Source organism: Lonchura striata, chromosome 15 (assembly GCF_050655825.1).
Source record: "Lonchura striata isolate lonStrDom1 chromosome 15, ASM5065582v1, whole genome shotgun sequence".
NCBI lineage: Eukaryota > Metazoa > Chordata > Aves > Passeriformes > Estrildidae > Lonchura > Lonchura striata.
The window spans coordinates 11,192,734-11,216,443 of record NC_140717.1 but is presented as its reverse complement, the minus strand read 5'-3'; the positions used below and the strand labels follow the sequence as shown (position 1 = coordinate 11,216,443).

Below are 23,710 nucleotides of genomic sequence, written 5' to 3'. Positions count from 1 at the left end.
GAGCCATAGAAAAGCCTCTCTACACTGAATTAAACAGCACACTTCATAGGTAGCTATAATTACACCTCTGTTCTGTGCTAACATGAAGATAGAGTTACATACTTGAAGTTAGATTTTAAATAGAGTGCGAGGACCTCCCTAGAAGTTGTGGAAAGCAAATGGTCATGTTAGCCTAGCTAGTGTGAATGGCCACAACAGTACATGAACCTGAGCTTAGGCTATTTGCATTTTACCTGAACTAGCTTGATAATCATAGAAATGCTTTTAAAAGTTACCTACCTCCTTTAGACCTGTGTCTGAATCCTGGTTATCTCAGTTTCTTTGTGTTACTGCTACTGAAATTTATTTTAGATACCACTGCAATTTTTCTTTCTTTCCTAGAAATGGAAGACCACATGTCTGATAGGGAAAATCCCCAGAAAGAAGTTGTCCTCATAGACTCCCTTCTCAGCATTGACCAGTACAAGAGCATGGACAGGTCGAGTCCTCCCAAGAAGCACATGAGAGACATAGCAGAAGTGGCTGCTGCAGCAGAGATGTTGTTACCTAAAGGCAGCTCCAGGATAACAACAGCAGTAAGAATTCCTATTTTCTGCTACTCTGTGTGCTGATGTTTATATAAAGAATGATTTTTTTCTTCATTATTTTGTAGCTTTTAGCAAGAAATAGCTTTTTTTTAATTTGAGTTACCTAAAGAATGTTTATGCTTTTTGCCATGCTCTGTGAATTTAACTCAGGAAAGAATATAAAATTATTCACATTACAGATAAAATACAACACTCCATCATTGTTGTATGGGTCTCTCAGAGAATATCAGAAGATTGGGCTGGATTGGCTGGCAAAGCTGTACAGGAAGAATCTCAATGGCATCCTGGCAGATGAGGCAGGGCTTGGAAAAACAGTGCAAATTATTGCCTTTTTTGCCCATTTGGCTTGTAATGAAGGTAAGTTCATTTGGCTAACAGTTTAAGACAGGTACTGGGCCAGCATTATCTTTGTGAATTGTAGCCTAGGGTCACTTTTTTTTTCCCCTACTGAACTATATCAGACTTTAGTTAATGATAGGAGTAAGATTGTGCCAGAATAACTTCCTGGTATTTTGTGACATAAGGGTGCTGTCTTGTCAAGTATAGTGTCTGATCAACCTATTATCATCTAGAGATTCTTCTGAATACTTCTAAATTCTTACAGAAAATTACAGAAAAGCCTTAAAAATTGTTCAGTGACTCTGTTTGCTGTTATTTTATCTCACTTTTAATGATTAATTTAGTGCAATAGACTTAAAAAATCAAGGGAGAATATAAGCCATATGCCTTATAAGGAGTCTCCTTCCAGTGTTAACTGCTGTATTTCCCCTTCTGTAGGGAACTGGGGCCCTCACCTTGTTGTTGTCCGGAGCTGTAACATATTGAAGTGGGAGCTGGAATTGAAACGCTGGTGCCCCGGGTTGAAAATACTTCTCTACTTTGGGAGCCAAAGAGAGCTTAGGGCAAAAAGACAGGTGCTGTATTTTGCAACTCTTACACTGTTGCCTGAGACATATATAGGCTGTATATATCTGTCTTATTTTTCTTTTTTTAATGAAGTTGATTTAATGAAAATAATTGAGAGTTCTGCCTTTTCTGTCTCATCCTTTCTTTCCTTTTCCATAGGAATGGACAGAACCCAACAGCTTCAATGTGTGCATCACTTCCTACAAGCAGCTGTTCAAAGGCCACCCAGCATTCATGAAAATGCGATGGAAATACTTAATAGTAGATGAGATGCAGCAAATAAAGAATATGACTGAGAAACACTGGGAGGCACTTTTCAGTCTCCGCAGGTACAGAGCAGAGAATTGATTTCCTGCTGGCAGGGAGTTTTTCTCTTTTCATGTCACACAGTTCTCTTCTTAACAGGAAACTTGATTAAAAAAAGCCCTCTTGACTTCATTTGCCCAAATTCCTGAGCAATGTGCACCTATAGAAAAGTGCTTTTATCTGAAGCAATCAGGATTCAGAGAAATGCTTGAGATCTTTCTGTTTCCACTATTATATCACTGTAATTCTTCTTTGCTGATATTCTGTGCTCCCAAACAGATTCCCTTTTATGTTCTGATACTCTGCAATGAAGAAGCTATTTGGTGGTATATTCAAGATTGGAAAGATAATTTATCCTAGGTTTAATTTTATTATATCTACATAATTCTTGTGTGTATCTGACAAACATAAAGGCATAGTAATTAGTCAATTAAAAATCTTCTTTTATTCACAGCCAGCATCGTTTGCTTCTGATAGACACACCTTTGCATAACACATTGATGGAGCTGTGGACCATGGTACATTTTTTGATTCCCGGAATTTCCAGACCTTACCTGGATTTTCCAGTAAAAGCACCTAATGAGGAGAACCAGGATTATTGCCATAAACTGGTCATCAGGTTGCACAGAGTATGTTGGAATTTTTTCTCATGTGTCCTACTACAGGAGTAATGCTCTTAAGGAGAGGGAGGGAATAAAAATATGTGGTTCAGGTCAGAATTTTTATCTTTTCTTAACACTTTGTTCCATTTAGACAGAAAATCCTGCTGAAAGCAGAGGGTTTTGCTACCAAAAGAGTGTGGAGATTTTGTTTAAAAATAATACAAGTCTCAGATTTTGAAGCACGACATGCAGAAATTAAAGAGCAAATTAATGTCTATTGTGTGCATAGCAGAATGATATATAGCACATGCAGTTTATTATAGCAAATCTGTTAGGTGTGAATAAGTTTAGCTTTCTGTTTTAAACTCTTCGAAGTGAGAATTTTTTCCTCTCAATTCTGAAACGTTTCAGATGATTCAGCCATTTATTTTGCGGAGATCAAAGAGGGATGTTGAAAAGCAGCTCACAAAGAAGTATGAACACGTGCTCAAGTGCCGTCTGTCTAGTCGACAAAAAGCCATGTATGAGGATGTCATATTGCAACCAGGGTAAGGGCTTGCAACAGTAAAGATAAAATGCTGTCACTTTTAGTGCTTAAGCAAGGAAAAAAAAATATTGTTGTGGGGGGAGTTGTTTTAGTGTTTCTCTGAAATTTTGCATGATAACCTGTGAATAAAGTATGATTGCGTTATAGACTAGAATTACAGAAGGTGATGTGATTTTATGGTATTTCATGCTGATGTGATAAACATGCATTTACCTCTGGAACCTAAGAATCCAGTTATGATGGTCAGGTCTTCTACTGCATTATTTTAACATTTGTCTCTAATGAGTAGTTCTTAATTTTTTTAAAGCCCAGATTTTTTCCTCACCACCCCCCTACCAGTGGTAATTGATAGGTGCAGGGGTGAAACAGAAGCAAACCAGGGAGAGAATGGGGAGCTGCATAGGTTGTATTTGATTGTAAGGCAGTGCTGGGTGGGTCTTTAAGTTTCAGTTTTCCAAATTTACTTTTGGTACAGTGCTGCTTAGAATACTACAGAAGACCTTGGTGAAATCTAAACTTGTTCTAAGACTTTTGCATAACATACTCCATTGCTCATTCTCACCTTGCTGATTTAGGGACACCTCCATAAAAGCTGCACATGAATCAATGTCTTTCTGTATAATTTATTTGGTAGAACGCAGGAAGCCCTCAAAAGTGGACACTTTATCAGTGTCCTGCATGTCCTGATGCAGCTGCAGCGGATCTGTAACCACCCTGATCTGATAAACCCCCGGCTTTCAAGCTGCTCTTATGTATCAGAAACACTGGAATACAGAACAGCCTCTCTGGTGCTACGAGCCCTGGAAAGAGATATTTGGAAGGTCAGTAGAAATGTTAAGGTTTTTTTCCTCTCTGCCAGGGCACTACCTGGCAGAATTTCAGTACTTAGTATTGTTTTATGTGATAAATCTACCTGGAGTTTATAAATAGAAGGAATTCACTCTTCCATAACTGTGGCTACCAAGTGTGCTCTTGCTGCATATCTTTTTTTGTCATAGTGGCTTCAACTTTTTAAGTGGTTTCTAAACAGTAATTTTTCATGAACTGCTTGGTCAAAGAGAAATTACCTTTGCTTTTGTCATGCTTATGTTTGCAGGAATTTTCCAACACTGAAGTCACTCTGGGTAGCACTGTGCTTATTTATGGCATTCTGCAATTTTCTTGTTGCTTTTACTAGCTGAAGGAAACCGAGACTTATTCTTTTTCACATAACAGTAAACATTCTGTGACAATGACTAAATTAGTACCCTGCTAATTTAGTAGGATTTTGGATTTACTGTCAATCCATTTGAAGTATCACTATTTCTGTTATTGTTAAACAAGTGATCCCACTCCTTGACATGATAAAAATATAAAAGAAGTATGAGTAATGGAGCAGCTGACATTTTTTGTTTAATTTTATTTCCATACTTCATATTTTTCTACTCCTAAGTTATAGTTTGGCATTTAAACTTGATAGTTAACCTTCAAAGAGTTCTTTTTAATTCTTTGGAAATTATGATATATGAAGAATTGTTAAATGTGTTTTGCTTTGATTTCCGTAACTGGCTAATGATTTCAGTTCTTTTTCTTCTAGTGCTTAAAATGGGACTGTCAGTTTAAGATTTATTTCCGAAGTTTCTAGACAGTTTTGGCTAATAGTTAGTAGTTTATTTCTTAAACTTACACCATTTATTTCAAGTTAAAAAGTAAATATATAGAAATTTAATTCATCATTGAATGTAAAGAGGACTTAACTGTTTGGGTCATTACATAAAACAAACAATTTTCTGAAATCCCTAGGAATCGGACCTGTCTCTTTTTGATCTCATTGGAATGGAAGACAAAATGACTCATTATGAAGCACAGATGTTGCCAAAACAAAAGGTTACTAGAAAGTTGATTGAAGAAATCTACAGCTCCCCTCCACCACCGGTGAGGCCCAACCCAGTGAAGCTCAAACCAAGCAGGTGTGTACACCTACACTCCTTCTAAGCTAGCAAAAGGTGACTCTGCTGCAATTTTGACTGAGTTATCTCTACATCTCTGCTAATGGGATTCACATAAAACCTCAGACTTACCTTTGCATTTAATTTTTCTCTTACGTTCATGTTTACCTCTGAAAATACGAATTCTGTTCTTTGAGGCATGCAATTCTCTTTGGAGTTTGTTGATGGATTTCCCATAGTCCTTACTTCAGCATCAGGTGAACTTTGTTCTTGGACCTTGTTTATGGCAATTGAGTGTTGTTTTGCAGAGACAACATGAGGATAATTCAAGACTAAGTTGGGCCTGCAGTGTCAGCTATGCTCTCACTGTTATGGTAGAGACAAATTAAGTTTTATAGCAGTACACTTTTTAAAAAGTATTTTTCTTCTAGTGAAGTACTGTTCTCAAAGTAATATAGAACTGTTTTTGGTAATGCAGACCTGATGACCTGCAGCGTGTTGATATCTCTCTGGAGATTATATGGGAACCCTTTTATTCAGATGTCTTCAGATACATCTTTTCCCAGATACTGACCTAGCCTTTTTAAGATGTTTGCTGTAATTCTGAAGCATCCTGCATTAAACTGGGTATATGGCAATGGAAATTTTTTTCTTGGATTCAGCAAAATCACTTTCTACAATGTTCACTCAAGAAGCTTGTGAAGTGATGAGTCTTGCCAGCTACAGCATCTGCAGGAAGATCAGCATTTGACATGATCAGTTTAAATGTTTTTGGGGTGACAGAGTTTACTTCTAAAGGCCCCACTATGATCTTCCTATAGACTTTGACTTTTCCTGCTCTTGCCAGGTTGTTCCAGCCCGTTCAGTATGGTCAGAAGCCCGAGGGCAGGACTGTAGTCTTCCCAAGCACTCAAGTCCAGCGCACGGTGACCACGGCAACAGTGACTCAGCAGGGACAAGTTCGAGGCAGATCCCCCATAGCTACAGTGTCTTCAAATCAAGGTAAGGGACTCAGTGCCACCCTGGTCACCTGCACCTCAGCGTAGACAGATACAAGTTAGTCTGTTTAATAGAACTCCTTTTCCCTCTAGCTTATTGGTCTAGAATACTAATGGCTTAAAAGTACCAACAGACTAATTGCCAGTAAAATTCCCCACTAGTTTCTCCAGTACGATCTGCCAGTATAATGCAAAACTAAGCTTTGTGTAACCTGTTAGCTTATGGAGTAAATATGCCACAGTTGATATTTAAACCCCGAAGACGTGTAATGTTCTGTCAAACATGGGAATGTACAGCACTTCTCTGTATTTATTTAGCCTTTAAACAATGCTTTCCAAATAGATAATGTTGTAAAACTAGGATGGAGTAAGAGGTGTGGCTAGAAATCCCGGTGTGTAAGGACAAAGCCGTTCTTGTAGCCGTTTGATTATCCTGTTGGAAGGTTTCTTTTTAATGCAGGTTGTTTAAAAGAGCCGAGTTAAAACCTCTAACAGCTTGCACAAACAACCCTTATTGATTGCAGCTGCAGCAGCACAGTTTCAGACAACTCAGGCTTCCACCAGTGCTCCAAGACACCAGCCCGCAGCGACCTTCACCACAGCAACTAGCGCAGCCAACCCTGTGAAACCGCGGGGCCAGACCTCTGCGCCGGCCCCGCAGCCGGGCCAGCCCCAGCCACAGCCACAGCCCCCCCCGCACACCATCCAACAGAGTGTGCTGCCTCAGAGGCTCGTACTGACCTCTCAGGCCCAGGCACGGTTGCCTAGTAAGTGGCCTCCCCTTTCAAGGTTTCTCCCACCTTTGTACTCAAATGAGGTTAAGTTACTAGGCACCCTAAGATGTGTACAGAATCGTTGTTTTTTTTTCACTCTTCTGATTAGCCTTGCTCAGTACGTTGCTTATGACCAAGGAAAATCGAAAATTGGATAAGAAACAATAGAATTGCTGTGGACATACATTAGCGGTGTCAACTTAATCTCCTATTTCTGCATGTTTCTTCTGCTGGCAAGACTTCCTTCAGACCAAATGTTTTAGCTCTCTCCTAATTATTCCTTTCATGTTAAACACTAATCCATCTGCTAAAGGCCTCTCTGGCGGAGAGGAGCGTCGCCACTGTTAGGCAGAGAAAAGTGATGAGGCTTTGCTTTAAGGTTGTATGTGCACTGCCTATTAGCATGTGTAGAGAGTACTGAGCACTGATGTATTAATTTTATCTCTGGGGTAATGCACTGCCTTTACAAAAGCTGAATTTTCACACCAGTATTTTCTCAATATCATAAAACTTAATGCTGAAATGCCTCTAACCTTTCTGCATTTAAATCATAAAAAGCTTGGTCCTTGCCACTTCAAAGCTTTTTGGTTTGTTTAAATGCAGATTGCTTAAAATAAATCATGTTTCATCACCAAATTTCGAATGTGTACTTAATGTGCCACACATAGGAATATATTAATTGCTTCCTTAAACCTTCCTTCATGCTCTTGAAAAGGCAGTGAAAATCACTTTAATGTCTATACTTGTTCTGTTACAAAGTGTCACATGAGTTTTCAGGTAGCTCTTAACTTTTTTGCTAATGAAAGTGGTAATTTCTAAAATGTTGATGTTCTTACCCTTTAAACAATCAGCTTCTTTCCAGTTTGTCCAACAAATATAGAAAGCAATACCTGCTTAACTTTTATATGACACTTTTGATGCACTAAGTATAATTATGCATGGAAGGCGCTTCAGCACCAGTGTACTAACCAAAATGTAGAATTGTGAATATTGAACAACTTGCTCCCACCTTTGATTTTTTTAATGCCTCTTTCCCTCCTTAACAGGTGGTGAGGTAGTAAAAATAGCCCAGCTGGCTTCTATAGCAGGAGCACAAGGCAGGATTGCTCAGCCGGAGACCCCAGTGACTCTGCAGTTCCAAGGGAACAAGTTCACCTTGTCACACAGTCAACTCCGCCAGCTCACTGCAGGGCAGCCCCTGCAGCTACAAGGTACTTATTTCAACAAAGGAAATTTTCCATTATTCAGAATGCTCATGTTTTGATATGGGCGCCATGTTTCTTGTTGCTGGAGGTTTTTCCATCCCCAGTGCTTATTATACTGTCCTGCTCTTCCTATTTTCTGTGAGCCTAGGTAGCTCTGGTTTGAAAAATAAATGCCTAATCGATGAAAGACATGGTTACTTCCTTCTTCTGTATTGTATGTCAAAAATGTTATTATTTGATTTGTTCTCATACCCAGTGAGAGAACATCTCAGTGCAGCTAAAGCAAGGTGAGGCATTATTTGACAAAAACTCCTTGCTGAGCAGAAACAGAAAAATTGAAAACATTCTTGGTTTATTCTGAAATTGTGTAAATAATACTTCAAGATTGGCATGCTTCTGAATTTTGGTCCAATTATTGTTCTTGCCTGAATGCTTTACATACACTATATTTTGTTCTCAAGTCTCCCTGGCTGGTGGTGTGTATTGCCAAATTTAGGAGAGCTGACATACCTTGATTCTCTGTGGCAAACTAAATAGAGGGAATGTTAAATGAAGACTTTGTGTTTGTTTGCATTTTGTCCAAATTCTGTATAAACACCTAGGTTAGAATGATACCTCTATGACATGAAACTCCTCTACAGCTATTAATACTTAATCCTTTTTGGCAGATTGATGTAATGAACATGTCTGGTAGAATTTAACATAGTTCGAAACAGTAATGATCAGCTTGCAACACTAATAGATTTTACTCCAGAACACAAATTCTTTTCCCCTCTAATGTGTGTTAAAATCCTCCACTGCAGGAAGTGTCCTTCAGATTGTGTCAGCCCCTGGGCAGCAGTACCTGAGGCCTCAGGGCCCCGTGGTCATGCAGACGGTTTCCCAGGCAGGAACTGTGCAGAACGCCCTGAACGCTTTAGGAAACCAGCACCAGGCAGGTGGCCCAACTTCCACTGCAGTCACACAGCAAGGTGGGTTTCCCAGCCTGAAGAAATGTCTCTGTATAAATATTCAATTGCTAAAATCACATTCATTTATAATTCCAAATTGCTGCAGATCATAATTCTGTAATTAGCTCAGAAGTGGGTAAACTATGAGGCAAATCTTTACAGTTTGTATTTGGTGTGTGCTGGAGTTTTAAGAAAATTTTTAGTACAAACTTTGGACAGTAACTTAATTATAGATTTTTTTTTTAACAGTTTCACCTTTGGTCAAATTTTTTTGGAAGAAGTAAATTTGAAATACTTGGGTAATTTTTGCAAGGAAAAATCAAGGGTGATAATTTTTTATACTGGCAGAGAATGTCCAGTTATTCCCTCAATTTTTCCACATTGATTTTGCTTTTATCTAATTTCTTTCACTTCTCCAGCTGATCAAGCTACAGTTTTCCATTTCCCTCTGCAAATGTTGCTTAGATATTTGGTGCCTTGCTGTAAATGTGATTAGTTCCTTGTTTAAAAACACAACCAAGATGTTGATCAAAAATAATGGAGAAATTAATGCATTTACAACAAAACAGCAGATTATTAAATGAAGATAAATATAACACTAGGAGTTCATTCCCTGCAAATGGCCATCTGCTGTAATTTTCATGGGATATAAAAAAACATTCCTTCAAAATGGTGTGATGCTGTTACAGTGTAGTTAACTGTCTGGGTAAATATCTGCTAACAGTTGAAATCACCAAAACGCAACTGAGATTCCATCATATGATTTCACCAATTTCTAGGCATGCTCATCTGATGTGTTTTCTGAAAAATCTTAGATGATTTGCTCAAGATAAGTTAAAACAATCTTTTCCTGAATTAGAACATTTTCTATTTTCTGTTGTGTTCATATTAACATTTTCTGAATGTCAGTGTGTATTGCACTATATGTGACATTTTAAATAAAGTACAAATGGGGCACATCAATTTGCTTTGTACAAAGCAAAGTAAAATTCCATTGGTCTATCTTGGATTTTTGTTAGAGCACTTAGTGTGAATATCTGTCAGAGATCTGATGTATAACAAAGTACAAATTTGCAATACTCAGTGGACATTTAAACTTAAAATTTGCAGCAATGATCTGTTGTAACAGAAATGTCTACTTATTGAAAATTACAAAGAGACCAATTCTCAGATGAATAAATATATAAACACGAGGTTTATCCTCAGTTTGTATTCCAGGTAGAGCTACAGTTACTAACTTGCCATCTGGAGACATAGGAGCAGTATTAAAACCAGCACCTTTGCATGGACAGTCACAGGTACTCAATTTTTATTTTCTTGTGGAAACATCACTTTTCAGAATCATTAGTAAATCTGTGTAATAATTGAAAGCTATAATATGCAAAGATGGAATTAATTAGGGACTTTGATGATTATAGAGTAGATAAATATCCCAACTTCTGTCCATGTTTCAGGTTGACAGATCTGATGCATTTGTAATCTATAGATAGAATAATCTGGTGTACAAAGGCAGCTGACAGCTTTCTTGTGCTGTGATAGACAGGTTCTTTTAACTGTAATATATTTTAATTATAGAGTAATGCATAAATAAAGAAATCGTGCAGGTTTTGTGTTTTGAACACAATGGCACTTGGGCAGATTTTTATAGATTTCTAATCTTAGGTTTTTTGATAGGGTATTCAAGCAACTTACAAAGTGTAGGGAAACATCAAGAATCTATCAAAAGCTATGAAAATGTACCTTTAAAAAGCAAGAATTGGCTCTTTAATAGGAACTGAATTCAGCTGTAGTCTTCAGATTTTATCTGAAATGCATACCTTTAATAATTGGTCTAAATAGTAATTGTACTCTAGGATCTACACTCTGATCCTGACAGTTTCAGTCTAAAGACCCTCAAATCCCTCATCTATTATTATTGTGATGAGCAGCAAATGTGGTTTTCATTCACCTTCTCTTGGCAAAGGAGACGTTTGAGGAGAAGAACCGGCTCTTGAAGGAGCGCCTGGACAGGATCTTCTGCGGCAACGAGCGGCGCTGCGCGCGGGCGCCGGTGTACGGCCGGGACGTGCTGAGCGTGTGCTCCCTGGCTGGGGACACAAAGGCCTCCCAGCTGCCTTCCAGTGAGGGCAACAGCTGGAGGTGGGCTGGCTTTGTCAACTGCTGCCTTTCCTCAAGTGCCTGCGGAGGCCCAAGTAACCCCTTGCAGGAAATGATCCTGGGCTTGGTTCAGCAGCAGGAATCTCTGAAGGATCTTGTTAACAGGTAATGTGTGTGACCCTGCCTAACAAGCCTTTACACATCTAGTTGTTTCTAAAACACTTTTCAAAAAGGCTTAAAACCTTGTTTCTGTTGATGAGCTTATTTGGTTTAGAATGGTTTATTTAGCAGTAAATGATGTGCAACATGGAAGTAAAAATAAGTCACTTATTTATAAGTGACTTATCTTTCCTAATTTTAAGCCCAAGTTCAGCTGACCATACTTAGGCTTACGTTCTTATGCTATTGGATGTACTTGAATAGGTACCACTTGCACCCAGCTAACAAGAGTTAAGACGCAGAGATGCAGGCAGAAGCTGGTTTAGCTAAGGCTGAGTTTCATTGCTGTGCCTATGGTTATTGATGATCATTTTGTGTGTGTCTTTTTAAATCAGTATTGCCTTGTTTTGGTGCTTTTCACAGGGCTCTCTTCGTGTTGCCAGCTGCAGTTGCTGCTCCCCCATGTTTCTATGTAGCAAATCCTCCCCCTTCATACAGTCACAGACTGAAACTCCTTAAGCACAGCCTGAGGCAGAAGGCAGCTCCACACTTGCATCAGTTGCAACAACTGACCACTCCTCACTTGCTGCAGTTCCCTGACCTCCGGCTGGTGCAGTATGACTCAGGTAAAGGACATTTGCTAACAAGATTTCAGTAATTTCCTCTATCATATGAATGGGATTTCTATATAAAGCCATTATTGTTTTTTCTGTTTGAATTATAGGAAAATTAGAAGCTCTTGCTGTCTTGCTTCAGAAGTTGAAATCTGAAGGGCGCCGTGTGCTGATTCTGTCGCAGATGATTCTGATGTTGGACATACTGGAGTTGTTCCTGAATTTCCATTTCCTCACCTTTGTGAGGATTGATGAATATGCCAACCAGGAACAACGACAGGTAAGTGTGCCCTACCAGTTACTCACTGGTACCAGGCTTTTATACACTACAGCAGAGAAAGGAAATTTGCCTCATTTTGTATTCAGTTTGATGTATGTTAATCCCTTATTTTATTAGGCTATAGTGAATTTGGTTTGGTATTTTATTTTGGTGTGCATTTTATTTAGTTCTTGCTTTTATTCTGTTTATGTAGGAGCTGATGAAAATTTTCAACAAAGACAAGCGCATTTTCTGTGCCATCCTCTCCTCTCACAGCCGTTCCACAGGAGTCAATCTTGTTGAGGCAGACACTGTTGTCTTCTATGACAATGATCTGAACCCAGTGATGGATGCAAAAGCTCAGGAATGGTGTGACAGAATTGGGAGATGTAAAGATATCCATATATACAGGTGATGGTGACAGTCAATATCTGCTCTTTAACATGTTTTGATGTGAGGTTTTTTCAGTGCTGCCCTGGATGATCTGGAATAAAGTGGAAACAGTGCTGAAAACCGCTTCCCTTCAATGAAAAAGATGCCAGGGTATCCTATGAAAAAGTGGGGGGTTTAATGCCAAATGTAGGAAATTAATCATCCCTGCATGGGTTTTGTCTGTTAGTCTACATGGAGTTTTTAAAGAGATCTTTTTCATTGTTGATTTCGGGTTTATTTTTTTCTTTAATTACATAAATTATTAGAAGACAGCTCTAAAGGAAAGGTGATAGTGTACTTTTTTATGGGCCTGCACCATAACTAAAAAAACTCCCACATACTACCACATTTTAAGCATTTAGTGGAATTCTCTAAGGACAGTTTGTTTTTTTTGTTTCTGAAAGCTGGTTTGGAAATGACTTACCAGATTTCTATGGTTTTTTTCCTTTTTTTTTAGGCTTGTCAGTGGTAATTCTGTAGAAGAGAAACTTTTGAAAAATGGCACAAAGGACTTGATCAGAGAAGTAGCTGCTCAGGGAAACGACTATTCAATGGCCTTTTTAACACAGGTAAGTTAATATTCAGAATGCATTGAAACACCCATGTTGCAGTTTTTAATAAATTCAAGCATCTGTGTTGGAGTGTTTAATAGCAGTTTAGTAGAAATCTGTCTAGGCTAGAATTAATGAGGAGGCATATTGGATTTCATGATTGCTTGAACTCTCAGTGTTGGGGCCACATCCTTTCAAATATTGTCCATCTGTTTTTTCTGTTATTTGTATAGTGATGCACAGCATCACCCATGACTCAATATATTGTGATTTCTTCACAAAATTCTGCAAAATTTCGCAGAACTTGTAAGGGTGAAGGTCTAAACAGCTTTAAAAATGTGAAATAGTTTTGGATATTTAGAGAGATAGGCTCTGAATTGCTGCTCTGAAGATACGTGAGACAGTGACTGCACTGGTGAAGCCAGGCTATCCTGGCTGGCACTCCTGATGTAGAAAAAAAAAACAGGATGCTCCCAAAAATTGAATGTATTTCTCTTTTTTCCTTCTATTTATGAAGCAAACAATTCAGGAATTGTTTGAGGTTCATTCTCCTATGGAGGATTCTGGATTTAGAGTGAAAGCAGAAGAATTTGTAGTACTTTCTCAAGAGCCGTCTCCAGCAGAAAATATTTCACCTAAAGTTGCAAGACCATTCATAGAGGTAATGATTAACACACACATTAAAAATACAGCTGTGCAACATCAGTATTAAACAACTAACTAATCCCATTTTATTTGGGTTAATTCTGTCAGTATCTTTTTCTTGTAGTTTTATGCTCTTTTGTCACTTGCTTTGTGACAAAACTTCCAAAAGCCCAAAGCTGAATTTTATCATTTCTGGGACTGTTTCTCTTGCTGGAGCAGAGACTTCAGAAATTTGTATTGCATTTCAGTGAACTCCTTATGGAGTTTCTTTCCATATTTTTGAAGTCTTAATTATTTTAAAAATACATCTCTCTGAAAGGCCCTCAACAGCATTGAACGAGAGGATGAGGAGTCAAATGAAGAAATAGGATCTGAGTCAAGCATTGAACCTTTAATCTCAGAGCTCTGCGAGACAAAATACATTGAAGAGCCCTCACAGCTGCAGGAGTTAGTTGCTGTTGTGGATCAGGTACCGTCACTTCCCTTGAATAGCTGGCTAAAAAGTAATGTTTAGTTCAAATGTTTCAATATCTTTGCAGTCTGACCTTAAAGCAACTTTGTTGTTTCTCCCATTAAATGGAAGGGAGATCTCCCACTGATTTAAAATGTTAAGATGAATTTGAAGGAGAGCTTTGATACTTCATGTAGCATTTCTTTTGTTATCCTCAAAGTAACATTTTTTTCCCTTTGATACTTCCCTCAGCTGACTCCAATTGAGAAGTATGCTTTGAATTATCTGGAGCTCTTCCATGGTTCAGTTGATGACAATGAGCCACGGTTGAGTGAGGTAAAACAAATCTTTCTTTTCCATGTTATTCTGTCACAGAACAACATTTATTATATTTTCAATATGAAGTGGAAGTGTCTCCAATCATGTGGAATATATTGTAGGCACTTCTGTGATCTTTTCTTGCTATACCTTATGAACAGCATAATGTCTTACAGAGAGCTCATTATTCTGGGATTCTCTGGTTTAAGCAGGTGTCAGTTCTTAATTTCTTTTTTATAAAATGGAAATTGCTTTCAGCCCAGCTCAGCAAATATTTGTTGTACTCCATTGATAGCGGGGGAAAAGATTTCATTAATTTCAGTGAGCCTGTGCTCTGATTGTCTTCATTGTTTAACTGAAATTCTTTGATTGCTTTATATTGATGGCTTAAAAGCCCTTAATAAAGACCAATAAATATCTTCTAAATGATTGTGAAAGTATCTGATAAGAAATTGCTATAAGATTTCTGTGTCTGAAAATGTCAAAGTTCAAGGCATTTATCCATAAAATTACAAATTGATGACTTCTAATCCAGTGTCTGTTACTGTATGAAGTTTCTAAGGAGTCTGACTTTAATCTAGATGGAACTGAAAACTGCAAAGAAAGCCTGGGAAGTCCAGCATATGAAGGAGTTAAAGGAAAGAGAGCAAAAAATGCTTTGGGAGGATGAAGAGGAACTTCTAACCTACACTCGGGAGGATGCATACAACAAAGTAATTGCTGATTAGTCTTGTTTTTTCTAAATAGTTATTTCTTAACAGTCTGAGAACACCTTTACCCTTCAGGTTTCAGTTGGATCATTTGAATTATGTTCTCTTTTTGCTGTGTAGGAATATGTCTATGAAGGTCCAGATGGACAAACTGAAATTATGCCAGTAAGTAAAAGTAACACCAGGCAGCCTAAACAGGCTTTTTATTTTATGAAACATAAAGATCAGTGAAGAGTTAACATTGCAGTAATTACAGATTTTATTCTCTGCAGCTCTGGACTCCTCCTACTCCACCTCAGGATGACAATGATATCTACATAGATTCTGTTATGTGCCTGATGTATGATACCACCCCTATTCCAGAGTCAAAATTGCCTCCAGTGTACGTCAGGAAGGAGCGTAAACGACACAAAACAGATCCCTCTGGTGAGTGCGTGCTCAAAACTGTTCTGGGATTTATTGCTGAAAGTTTAAAAAATCAGTGGGGTTTTCATGCCTCCTATATATTCAGAATGCATTGAAACACCATGTTGCAGCGTTTAATAAATTCAAGCATCTGTTTTGGAGTTTGGTCTGGTAAAGATCGAATGTGCATGTTTGAAGGGATAAAAAATCTTGTCCCACCACGGCCTTGAAGCAGTGGAGTCACTGGAAGTCCCAGTTCTTGTGGTGTGTCTTGTCTTTAGACATAAAGATGTTCTTCAAAGGACAGTTTTAGAAAGCTGGCATTCTATTTTGTCAGTCAGGACAGGGCTAGTCTTACTTTATAATAGGCTCTGTTTAGTTCCTGGCTGTGCTTTCCAGAGGCAGTGGGGAGTACATGTATGAGCATTTTGCAGCTGTAGGCAGAGGAGTCAAAGAATGACAGTATCTACCAGTAATTCTTTATGTTTTGCCTTAGCAGCAGGTAGAAAGAAGAAGCAACGTCATGGGGAGACAGTTATCCCACCTCGTTCACTCTTCGATCGAGCAACTCCCGGAATGTTGAAAATGCGCCGGGAGGGCAAAGAGCAAAAGAAGAACATCTTGTTGAAACAACAGACACAGTTTGCAAAGCCTTTGCCAACTCTTGTCAAACCAGCTACTGAGGCTGGACAGGATAATCCAGAGTGGTTGATCAGCGAAGACTGGGCACTTCTGCAGGTCAGATGATACCTGCAGCTCCTGCTGCCATTATGTTTTTATTCCTTCATTTTATCTTTTCGAGGTTATTTCTAATTCTTAATGGCAATTTGCTGTCATAACTTGGAACAGCTTGCCTGTCATTTGTGCTCCTCTAAGGAGAGATTAAAGGCTAAACTACAAAATGTATGATTAAGGCCTATTGTTTTAGAAACCACTTACTATTATTCAGATTAGTTGTGCTGGCTGGACAATGGGTAATGTAGCTTAAGTTTCTTCCCACCTTTGAGGGAAGAGCAGCATTTAAATAACAGTTCTCTGTCCTACTCATACCAATCTCCAACTATTTCCCTGCACAGTCAGCATTAAGGCACCTTATGCCTGTTTATTCTCTGTGACTGAACACAGAGCCATAGCCCTGAGCCGTCCCACTGTAGTAACAGCATGTGGGCACACGCAGGCAGGGCCAGGTTTGGAAAATGGCAGCGATGTCTCCTGATGCATTTGTACCTTTCTCTGTTGCAGGCAGTGAAGCAGCTGCTGGAGCTTCCTTTAAACCTTGCTATTGTGTCACCAGCACACACTCCCAACTGGGACCTGGTCAGTGATGTTGTTAACTCCTGCAGCAGAGTCTATCGCTCGCCCAAGCAGTGCCGCAACCGATACGAGAATGTCATAATCCCAAGGGAGGAAGGAAAGGTGAGTTCACCTGGAATGATGCGTCTTTTTTTTACCTTAAGTTGTAGAGTTTTTTTTCCTTAACTCCATAAACACTTGTTTTTTTGTTAAACGTTTCAACAGTGTAAATAAATAACTTTTAAAAGATCTTTTTAAATTATTCTCATCAGGATTTCCACTTATTTTATGTGATTTCTTTGAAAAGAAAAAGCACCTGAACAAAATCTTCCACAAAAGATCATCTAACTTTCCTTCTTATTTTACAGCTAATGTACGAAGCTAATCCTAAAAAGAAGACAAAAAGTATTTATAAGGTGTGCATTGGTATTCTTTCAAAATCAAATCTAGACACTGTGGTATTTAGCAGCAATGGAGGTGGGCAGATAATTCATATGAGATCCATGTTGAGTGTTACTTGAGTTCTGAAACATCAATTAAAATTCCAAATTTATTTTTCCTTTCTTTGTTGATACAGTGGATTGACACCAGACTTCAGCTTTTGGATTTGATAGATAAATTTTAGATCATGCAAGAAGTTTGTGATTTCACTTAAACTGTAGTTGGCATTTTTCCACCTTGTATCTTATCCTGATGGTATTTAAGATCTGAAAGAATGAACTTCATGCTAGAGTCTAAGTGGATTACAAATACATAGTGAATTTGATGCCTGAAACACGTTTTAGTAAATGAGGATGATAGGACGCTAAAGAAACAAAAACAAATTCCATGACTTGTGAACACCTTCTTCCAAACCACACAGCAATTTAGTGGCAGAGTTGGGTGGAGAATCCAGAACTTCTGGCTGTAGTTCCATTTTCTGACTGCTAAGGAGGTTTGTCCCTGACTGGCAGTTTCTGCTTAGGAGAAGCCAAATGTTAGACTGGCATGGTGTGTGGATGTTAACCTAGCTTTGTTGGGAGAGCAGTGCAGTGATGGTTTTGTTTTATTACCTTATGTGTGCGCTATGCATAACTATAAACTAATGGGCTCTTGGTTTGGGTAATGAATTAAACTTGCAAAATCTAAACTAAAGCAAAGATTCTTTCTCAAATTAGAGTTTGCCATTTTGTATGTCCCCCAGTGCTGATGCCAGTGTGACCGTGAGAACTGCTCCTTATTTTGCTCTTTCTTTATATATTTCCCATAGAGTTTTGTGTGACAGTAAGTTATCAGTGACACGAGGCAGGAACCAGTCTGTGATAGATATGTTGGAGAGTGTTTTTAAATAATCTACGAGCTCGCCTTGTGTTTAAACATAGACAAAATGCCCTGTTGGGTGAGTTTGCAATTGAAAGTTGGTTTGTTTTCTTTTTCTAGACTAAAAACAGTCGCCCACTTCGTACCAATCAGATCTATGCTCAAGATGAGGGTGCAACCCACACACAACTTTATACTAATCATTTTGAGATGATGAAAATGATTGCAGGGAAAAGAAGTCCACCTATCAAACCTTTGTAAGTTTACCTGGGATCATTTGATCTCCTGCCACCACAGATCTCCTGGAAACTGAGTTCTGAATGGCTCTCAAAACCCAGAATTATTCTGCACTCTCTTTCTCTGTTCTTGATCTCTCTCTGTGTCTTCTGTGTTGTTGGAAACACCTCCATATTTCATGTGTTTGGGTCTCTCTGCAGGAATTTGCTGGGTTTTTTTTAAATCTATATCTGTCCATTTACCTAAATTGTAGACAACTTGCTATCTATGCTGTTTACTAGTACATTTTTTCCTGTGTGTCTTCCTGTAGTTTTTCTATATTTATTTAGTATTTACTCTGAGTCTCTTAAATGTCTGTCTGTATGCATGCTCCAGTACTGGCTGGTATATCATGGAATCTTCACCAAAACTGCAGGGTTACATGCTAATATGTGAAATGAAATATTGTATTTAAAGTTTTTCTGTCTCCAGTAATACAGTTTTTCTCAATTTCAGACTTGGCATGAATCCTTTCCAGAAGAATCCAAAGCATGCATCAGTGCTTGCAGAAAGGTGAGCACTCCCTATCTTGAAGGAGTTATAAATTGTATAAAAGTGCTCTTTTTTTATGTTCTTTTTTTTTTAGGTTTCAGTTATTTCTAAATACTGTGTGTTTTGTCTTATTATTGTTTCTAGTGGAATCAACTATGATAAGCCCCTCCCTCCGATTCAGGTCGCGTCCCTCCGAGCAGAACGCATTGCCAAAGAGAAAAAGGTATGGTCCCATCTCTGCTGCACAAATGACTGCATTAATTAAAAAATCAGGAAACAGATGAGGTATGAGCAAAGCTTCCTCCTGGGAGAAGTTTGGCAGTACAGTGGATATTACAAGCAGCTGCACATTGCTCATGTACAGGGGTTTAGAGAACCAGGCCCAAAGTGAGGCCTTTCCTTGCACCTCTTGTCACACTAAGACCCCTTGAAGCAATGAGGAACATATTTTTGCAAAATATATTAAAACATGTAAAAATCTTATTTTATTCTTGACCATTCTGTAGCCTCCTTTCTTATATTATTCAGAAAGAAATACTTGCTTGTGGATGGTAAGCTGCTTGTTGTGCTATGTGCTAAGCCATAAAACCATGAGTACATCTTGTAGTTTGAAATGAATCAGGTTGTGTAACTTGGACTTCAAAAGTGAGGCCAGCTTTGCGGGCTGCCTGTGGTTTTGTGGATAAAGAGGTTTTTTCTTGTTGCTTGATTTTGCTTTAAAAAACCACATCTTGCTTGTTCCATGCTTGAAGACTGAAGGTGCCCCTTGCCTTGCAGGCGCTGGCGGAGCAGCAGAGGGCCCAGCAGCAGACGGGTCCCCAGCCCCAGCAGCCCCAGGCGGGCCAGCAGCCCCCCCAGCAGCCCCCCGTGCAGCAGGCCCAGCCACAGGCACAGGCACAGGCACAAGCACAGGTAGTTCAGCAGCCACAGGCAGTGGTGCAGACTGCAGTCACTACTGTGGCCAACACAGCAGTATTGGTAAGAAAGGGAGAGCTCGGTGCCTCTGATGTAGTAACTTCAGTTCTTCTGTGTGTGCTGTATTTGTGTTGTGTTTTCTCTGGGAAGAGAATTTTAGGTCAGTATAGTGAGATCAAAGATATTTTTTTCTTGTTTGCTTTCCCTGGTTATGCTAGGTGTCTTCTGGTTCCGTGATTTATTAAGACTATTCATACCATTGTGGCAACAGATCTTGGCATTCTGAGGTGAAAGAACACCATGCTAAGATGGTTTTTCCTTTTTCACTTTAGACTTTCATTTAATGAAGTCTGAGTGAATAGATGTACATAGTCAATGAGAAGTATTTGTACAGAGAATTTGCAGGATACAGAGGAAAAAAAAGAGAATGTAGCTGTAAGAGCAACTCAGTTAAAGAACTTAAAACCCAAAGATTCATTAACCTTTGCAAGGAAAGTGAAATGATGCATCCTACAGGAAACACCATTGTGCTTTTACTGCGAATTTATGCAAAGTTTTTGTGTCTTTTCCTAAATCTAGAGTCTGAATGAGTCTGATGACTGGTCTGTGGCTTTTGTATTTAGAGCCAATCCAGTTTGCATAGTAATGTGTTCAGCAGTGGTGGATTTATTTTGCTTGTTGAAGAGCAAGAGTACCACAGCTTTTGCAGAAAGACACAGAGGATGTGTTTTGAACCACAAGCATTGCTGTGTATGAAGTGCTCAGTGATGTTCCTATGTGAGTGCTTGTCCAAGGTTTTGCTCCCTTCCTCTGCTAACAGGGATGTCCAGTGACCAGGGTTTACCAGACTAGGCTGGTTTACAGTTGCTCATCAGTGAGGCAGAATCCTGATTTATGTATGCATTAGTTGCTGTGATCTGTAGAGTCAATGAACAACTGCAGAAATCTCTGTGTGTTCCATTGCATTTTTTTGTTATTTTGTCACTTCTGGAGCACAGCATTGTGTTAAGCAATGCTCAGTTTTCTTTTATTGCTTTTCTGAAGTGCTACCTTAATTGTCTTCTAATTAGGCAGGCACCATCAAAACAGCAGTGACGGGGACAAGCATCCAGACTGGTAAGGAGACTTTCTAACTGGAGATAGAAGGTGATGGGACATTAGGATTGTCACTTTCAGAATCTCACATTTAATCCTGGTTTGCTTTCAGCTACAGTGAGTGGAAATGTGATTGTGAACACTGTTGCTGGGGTCCCTGCTGCTACCTTCCAGCCCATCAATAAACGTCTGGCCTCACCTGTTATACCTGGCACGTTGACTGTGAGTAGATCCTGTCACTAGTTGTGTCCCTGGAGACATTGGGTTGCATGTTTTATCAGCATAGCTTTAGTTTTCCATGTTCTCAAAAATTCTGCTTCTTGCAAATGTCATGTGCATCTCTCTCTTACCAAAACATCAGAACACACTGGAATGGTTTATCAGAAAAAAATGCTTAATACGTTAAAATAATTTATAGGCAAGTGCTGCTAAAAGCAATGTATTATGTTATTAACATTTTCAGCTTGTAACTGTTTTGTGCTTTATTAATTATGATCTTTATGATGATGTTAATGGTTTAAGACTATGGAAGATAAAGCAAAACATTGAAAGGTACTAAAATCAAATGTCTGTAATAGAATGAAGGGTTTGGTGATCAGCCTGTTGGAAAAAGATTTAACCACATGCTGATTTTAAGATGCATCCAAACAGATGTGTTAGACAGATTTGGGGCTTTCCTTCTTTTGCATTTTTCGTGCTTGTTTTAAAAATTGCCTAGAGGGCCAATTCGGTTTGCAGCAGGGAAGTGTGAGGCGTGGGAGGGGAGCAGTAATGGCTGTGTTCCCTTTCAGACCTCGGGAGGCACCGCCACTGCCCAGGTGGTTCACAGCCAGCCCCGCGCGGCCGCGGCGCCGGCGGCGTCCACCGAGCTGGTGACCATCGCCTCCACCCAGGGCGTGCGCGCCGTCACCTCGGTGACAGCCTCGGCCGTGGTCACCACCAACCTCACGCCTGTGCAGACACAGACAAGGTCTTTGGTCACCCAGGTCACGCCAGGTAATGATCCTGTGTTCAGGGACTTGTTCCAGTAGTGCAAAAAGGGCCTCAGAATTCCTGTAGATCCACCATCACAGCCCCACAATGTTGGAAGTCTGGGATGCAATTAAACAGGACTACGATTTTTAACTTGCTTTGTTGTTGGTGCTCAGTTTGCATTTTTTTTCCAGTATTTCTGGTTAAACCATGGCAATAGAGAGCTTGGCCCCTAGGCATTGCAATTTAAAAATATTATTAACAATCTAGCAGTAAAACACTAGAATTGACTGTCTTGACTAAAAAGCATTGTGAAGAAATGCCCTTGCATTTTATGATCTACTCTGCTTTTACATCATGCTCATGATAATGTGTTCTTACATATAGTTAATCCACAAAGTGTGCTGGAGCAGAAAAATAAGCATTTTTTTTCTCAGGTGAAATTCGTGAGTTAAACTGAATGTTGAAAAGTATTTGTCGTAACTTTTTGTTTTTTCTTTATTCACAGCTACGCCAACAGTCCAGCTGTCAGGCAAAACCATCACCCCTGCTCACTTCCAGCTTCTGAGGCAACAGCAGCAGCAGGCTGCTCAGGTGCAGGTCCCACAGATCCAGGCTCAGGCACAAGCCCAGTCTCCAGCTCAAATAAAAACTGTAGGGAAATTGTCACAGGTGAGGAGCCACTCATGAAGTAACATAACACACTGCTCTCATTACTGTAAGCTTCCTTAACAGTGTATGTTGTGTCCTGTTTTCTTGGGCTAGAGTGAGATGTATTTCCCTCTTAAATTTCATCCTACTAAAATTTCATGAAGGCAGTGAGTCAGACAGCACTTTCAGTAGTAGAGTAGGGCAGGATGGAAAGCACTTACTGTTGCTCACTGGAAGCCATTGTGTAAAAGAGTTACGTTTTAGATACTTGATCTTAGCATTAGTCTGGTTTTCTCCTTTTAAGCTTTGGATGCATCTCCATTTTTCTCCTGTAATGTAAACCATTGGAAATGATGGAAGTGTTTGATTTTTGCAGGAGCAGCTGATCAAGTTGCAGAAGCAGAAGCTGCAGCTCCCCCAGCAGCAGGCAGCACAGCAGACACAGCAAGGGGCACAGCAGCAAACAGCACAAGTGCAAGTGCAGCAGCAGCAGCAAACTCAGCAGCTCACTGCTGTGACAGCCCCTCGGCCTGGCGCAGTCCTCACGGGCACTACGGTCACCAACCTGCAAGTGGCACGCCTGGTGAGTTGGCTTTGACTTGGCAAAAACAGGCTCAGACATCTCACCCTTGGCTGGCTGAAATGAACTGGGCACTGATCATTCACACTCACAAGGGGCAGTTCAGAAGGAACTGCTGTAACATAAATAGCTTTACATTGTACTTACCCATTGATACCATCTCTGAATTTTGTCACTGCACAGGAGCCATTTAGAGACATTTACAGCTATCACTTTATAATCACCTGTTATATGCAGCAAATCTTTCTGTGCTGGTACAATAATCTTCATTCCTTACTGCTTAGACTCGTGTTCCTGCTTCCCAGCTCCAAGCACAAGGACAGATCCAGGCCCAGACTCCACAAGCAGCACAGGTTGCTCTGGCAAAGCCTCCAGTGGTGTCTGTTCCAGCTGCTGTTGTGTCATCTGCAGGAGTCACCACACTCCCTGTGACTGTGGCGGGCATTAGTGTTGCCATTGGGCAGCCACAGAAAGCAGCAGGTATGTGAGTGCAAGTTGGAAATAGAATTGTATTTCATAGCAGTCTCCTATAGTATAGACAATTTTTTTCTTGGAGGAAGATTGTTGTTGGAACAAAAAATTAGTTTACTCATGCCATTAGATAAGAAATTTTCTCCACTGTGGAAATGTCTTATTCTCATTAAAATCAGTGGGTTGTTAGTGCTCAAAGCTGTGCAAATGTATGTCTGTAAAA

At 39.5% G+C, this 23,710-nt stretch overlaps 1 protein-coding gene across 21 annotated transcripts in view; it reads left to right on the top strand.

Annotated features, from left to right (window-relative positions):
- Positions 1 to 23,710, top strand: part of EP400 (E1A binding protein p400) — a 54,266-nt gene that overhangs the window by 24,654 nt on the left and 5,902 nt on the right. For 13 of the 21 annotated variants that reach the window (XM_085593142.1, XM_085593140.1, XM_085593135.1 and 10 more), the window contains 37 exons: positions 382 to 575; positions 767 to 944; positions 1,365 to 1,501; positions 1,653 to 1,822; positions 2,254 to 2,428; positions 2,813 to 2,949; positions 3,583 to 3,769; positions 4,731 to 4,897; positions 5,724 to 5,878; positions 6,399 to 6,641; positions 7,694 to 7,858; positions 8,656 to 8,823; positions 10,009 to 10,100; positions 10,766 to 11,064; positions 11,482 to 11,684; positions 11,783 to 11,952; positions 12,146 to 12,342; positions 12,821 to 12,932; positions 13,432 to 13,575; positions 13,879 to 14,028; positions 14,263 to 14,346; positions 14,910 to 15,041; positions 15,159 to 15,203; positions 15,311 to 15,464; positions 15,943 to 16,181; positions 16,686 to 16,859; positions 17,105 to 17,152; positions 18,156 to 18,292; positions 18,768 to 18,824; positions 18,948 to 19,026; positions 19,581 to 19,781; positions 20,789 to 20,834; positions 20,926 to 21,035; positions 21,605 to 21,809; positions 22,294 to 22,457; positions 22,813 to 23,019; positions 23,301 to 23,496. In XM_085593142.1, coding sequence (XP_085449268.1) covers positions 382 to 575; positions 767 to 944; positions 1,365 to 1,501; positions 1,653 to 1,822; positions 2,254 to 2,428; positions 2,813 to 2,949; positions 3,583 to 3,769; positions 4,731 to 4,897; positions 5,724 to 5,878; positions 6,399 to 6,641; positions 7,694 to 7,858; positions 8,656 to 8,823; positions 10,009 to 10,100; positions 10,766 to 11,064; positions 11,482 to 11,684; positions 11,783 to 11,952; positions 12,146 to 12,342; positions 12,821 to 12,932; positions 13,432 to 13,575; positions 13,879 to 14,028; positions 14,263 to 14,346; positions 14,910 to 15,041; positions 15,159 to 15,203; positions 15,311 to 15,464; positions 15,943 to 16,181; positions 16,686 to 16,859; positions 17,105 to 17,152; positions 18,156 to 18,292; positions 18,768 to 18,824; positions 18,948 to 19,026; positions 19,581 to 19,781; positions 20,789 to 20,834; positions 20,926 to 21,035; positions 21,605 to 21,809; positions 22,294 to 22,457; positions 22,813 to 23,019; positions 23,301 to 23,496 — 5,721 coding nt within the window. The remainder of the gene's footprint in view (positions 1 to 381; positions 576 to 766; positions 945 to 1,364; positions 1,502 to 1,652; positions 1,823 to 2,253; positions 2,429 to 2,812; positions 2,950 to 3,582; positions 3,770 to 4,730; positions 4,898 to 5,723; positions 5,879 to 6,398; positions 6,642 to 7,693; positions 7,859 to 8,655; positions 8,824 to 10,008; positions 10,101 to 10,765; positions 11,065 to 11,481; positions 11,685 to 11,782; positions 11,953 to 12,145; positions 12,343 to 12,820; positions 12,933 to 13,431; positions 13,576 to 13,878; positions 14,029 to 14,262; positions 14,347 to 14,909; positions 15,042 to 15,158; positions 15,204 to 15,310; positions 15,465 to 15,942; positions 16,182 to 16,685; positions 16,860 to 17,104; positions 17,153 to 18,155; positions 18,293 to 18,767; positions 18,825 to 18,947; positions 19,027 to 19,580; positions 19,782 to 20,788; positions 20,835 to 20,925; positions 21,036 to 21,604; positions 21,810 to 22,293; positions 22,458 to 22,812; positions 23,020 to 23,300; positions 23,497 to 23,710) is intronic. The other 8 variants (XM_085593149.1, XM_085593148.1, XM_085593147.1 and 5 more) reach the window with 8 other exon arrangements.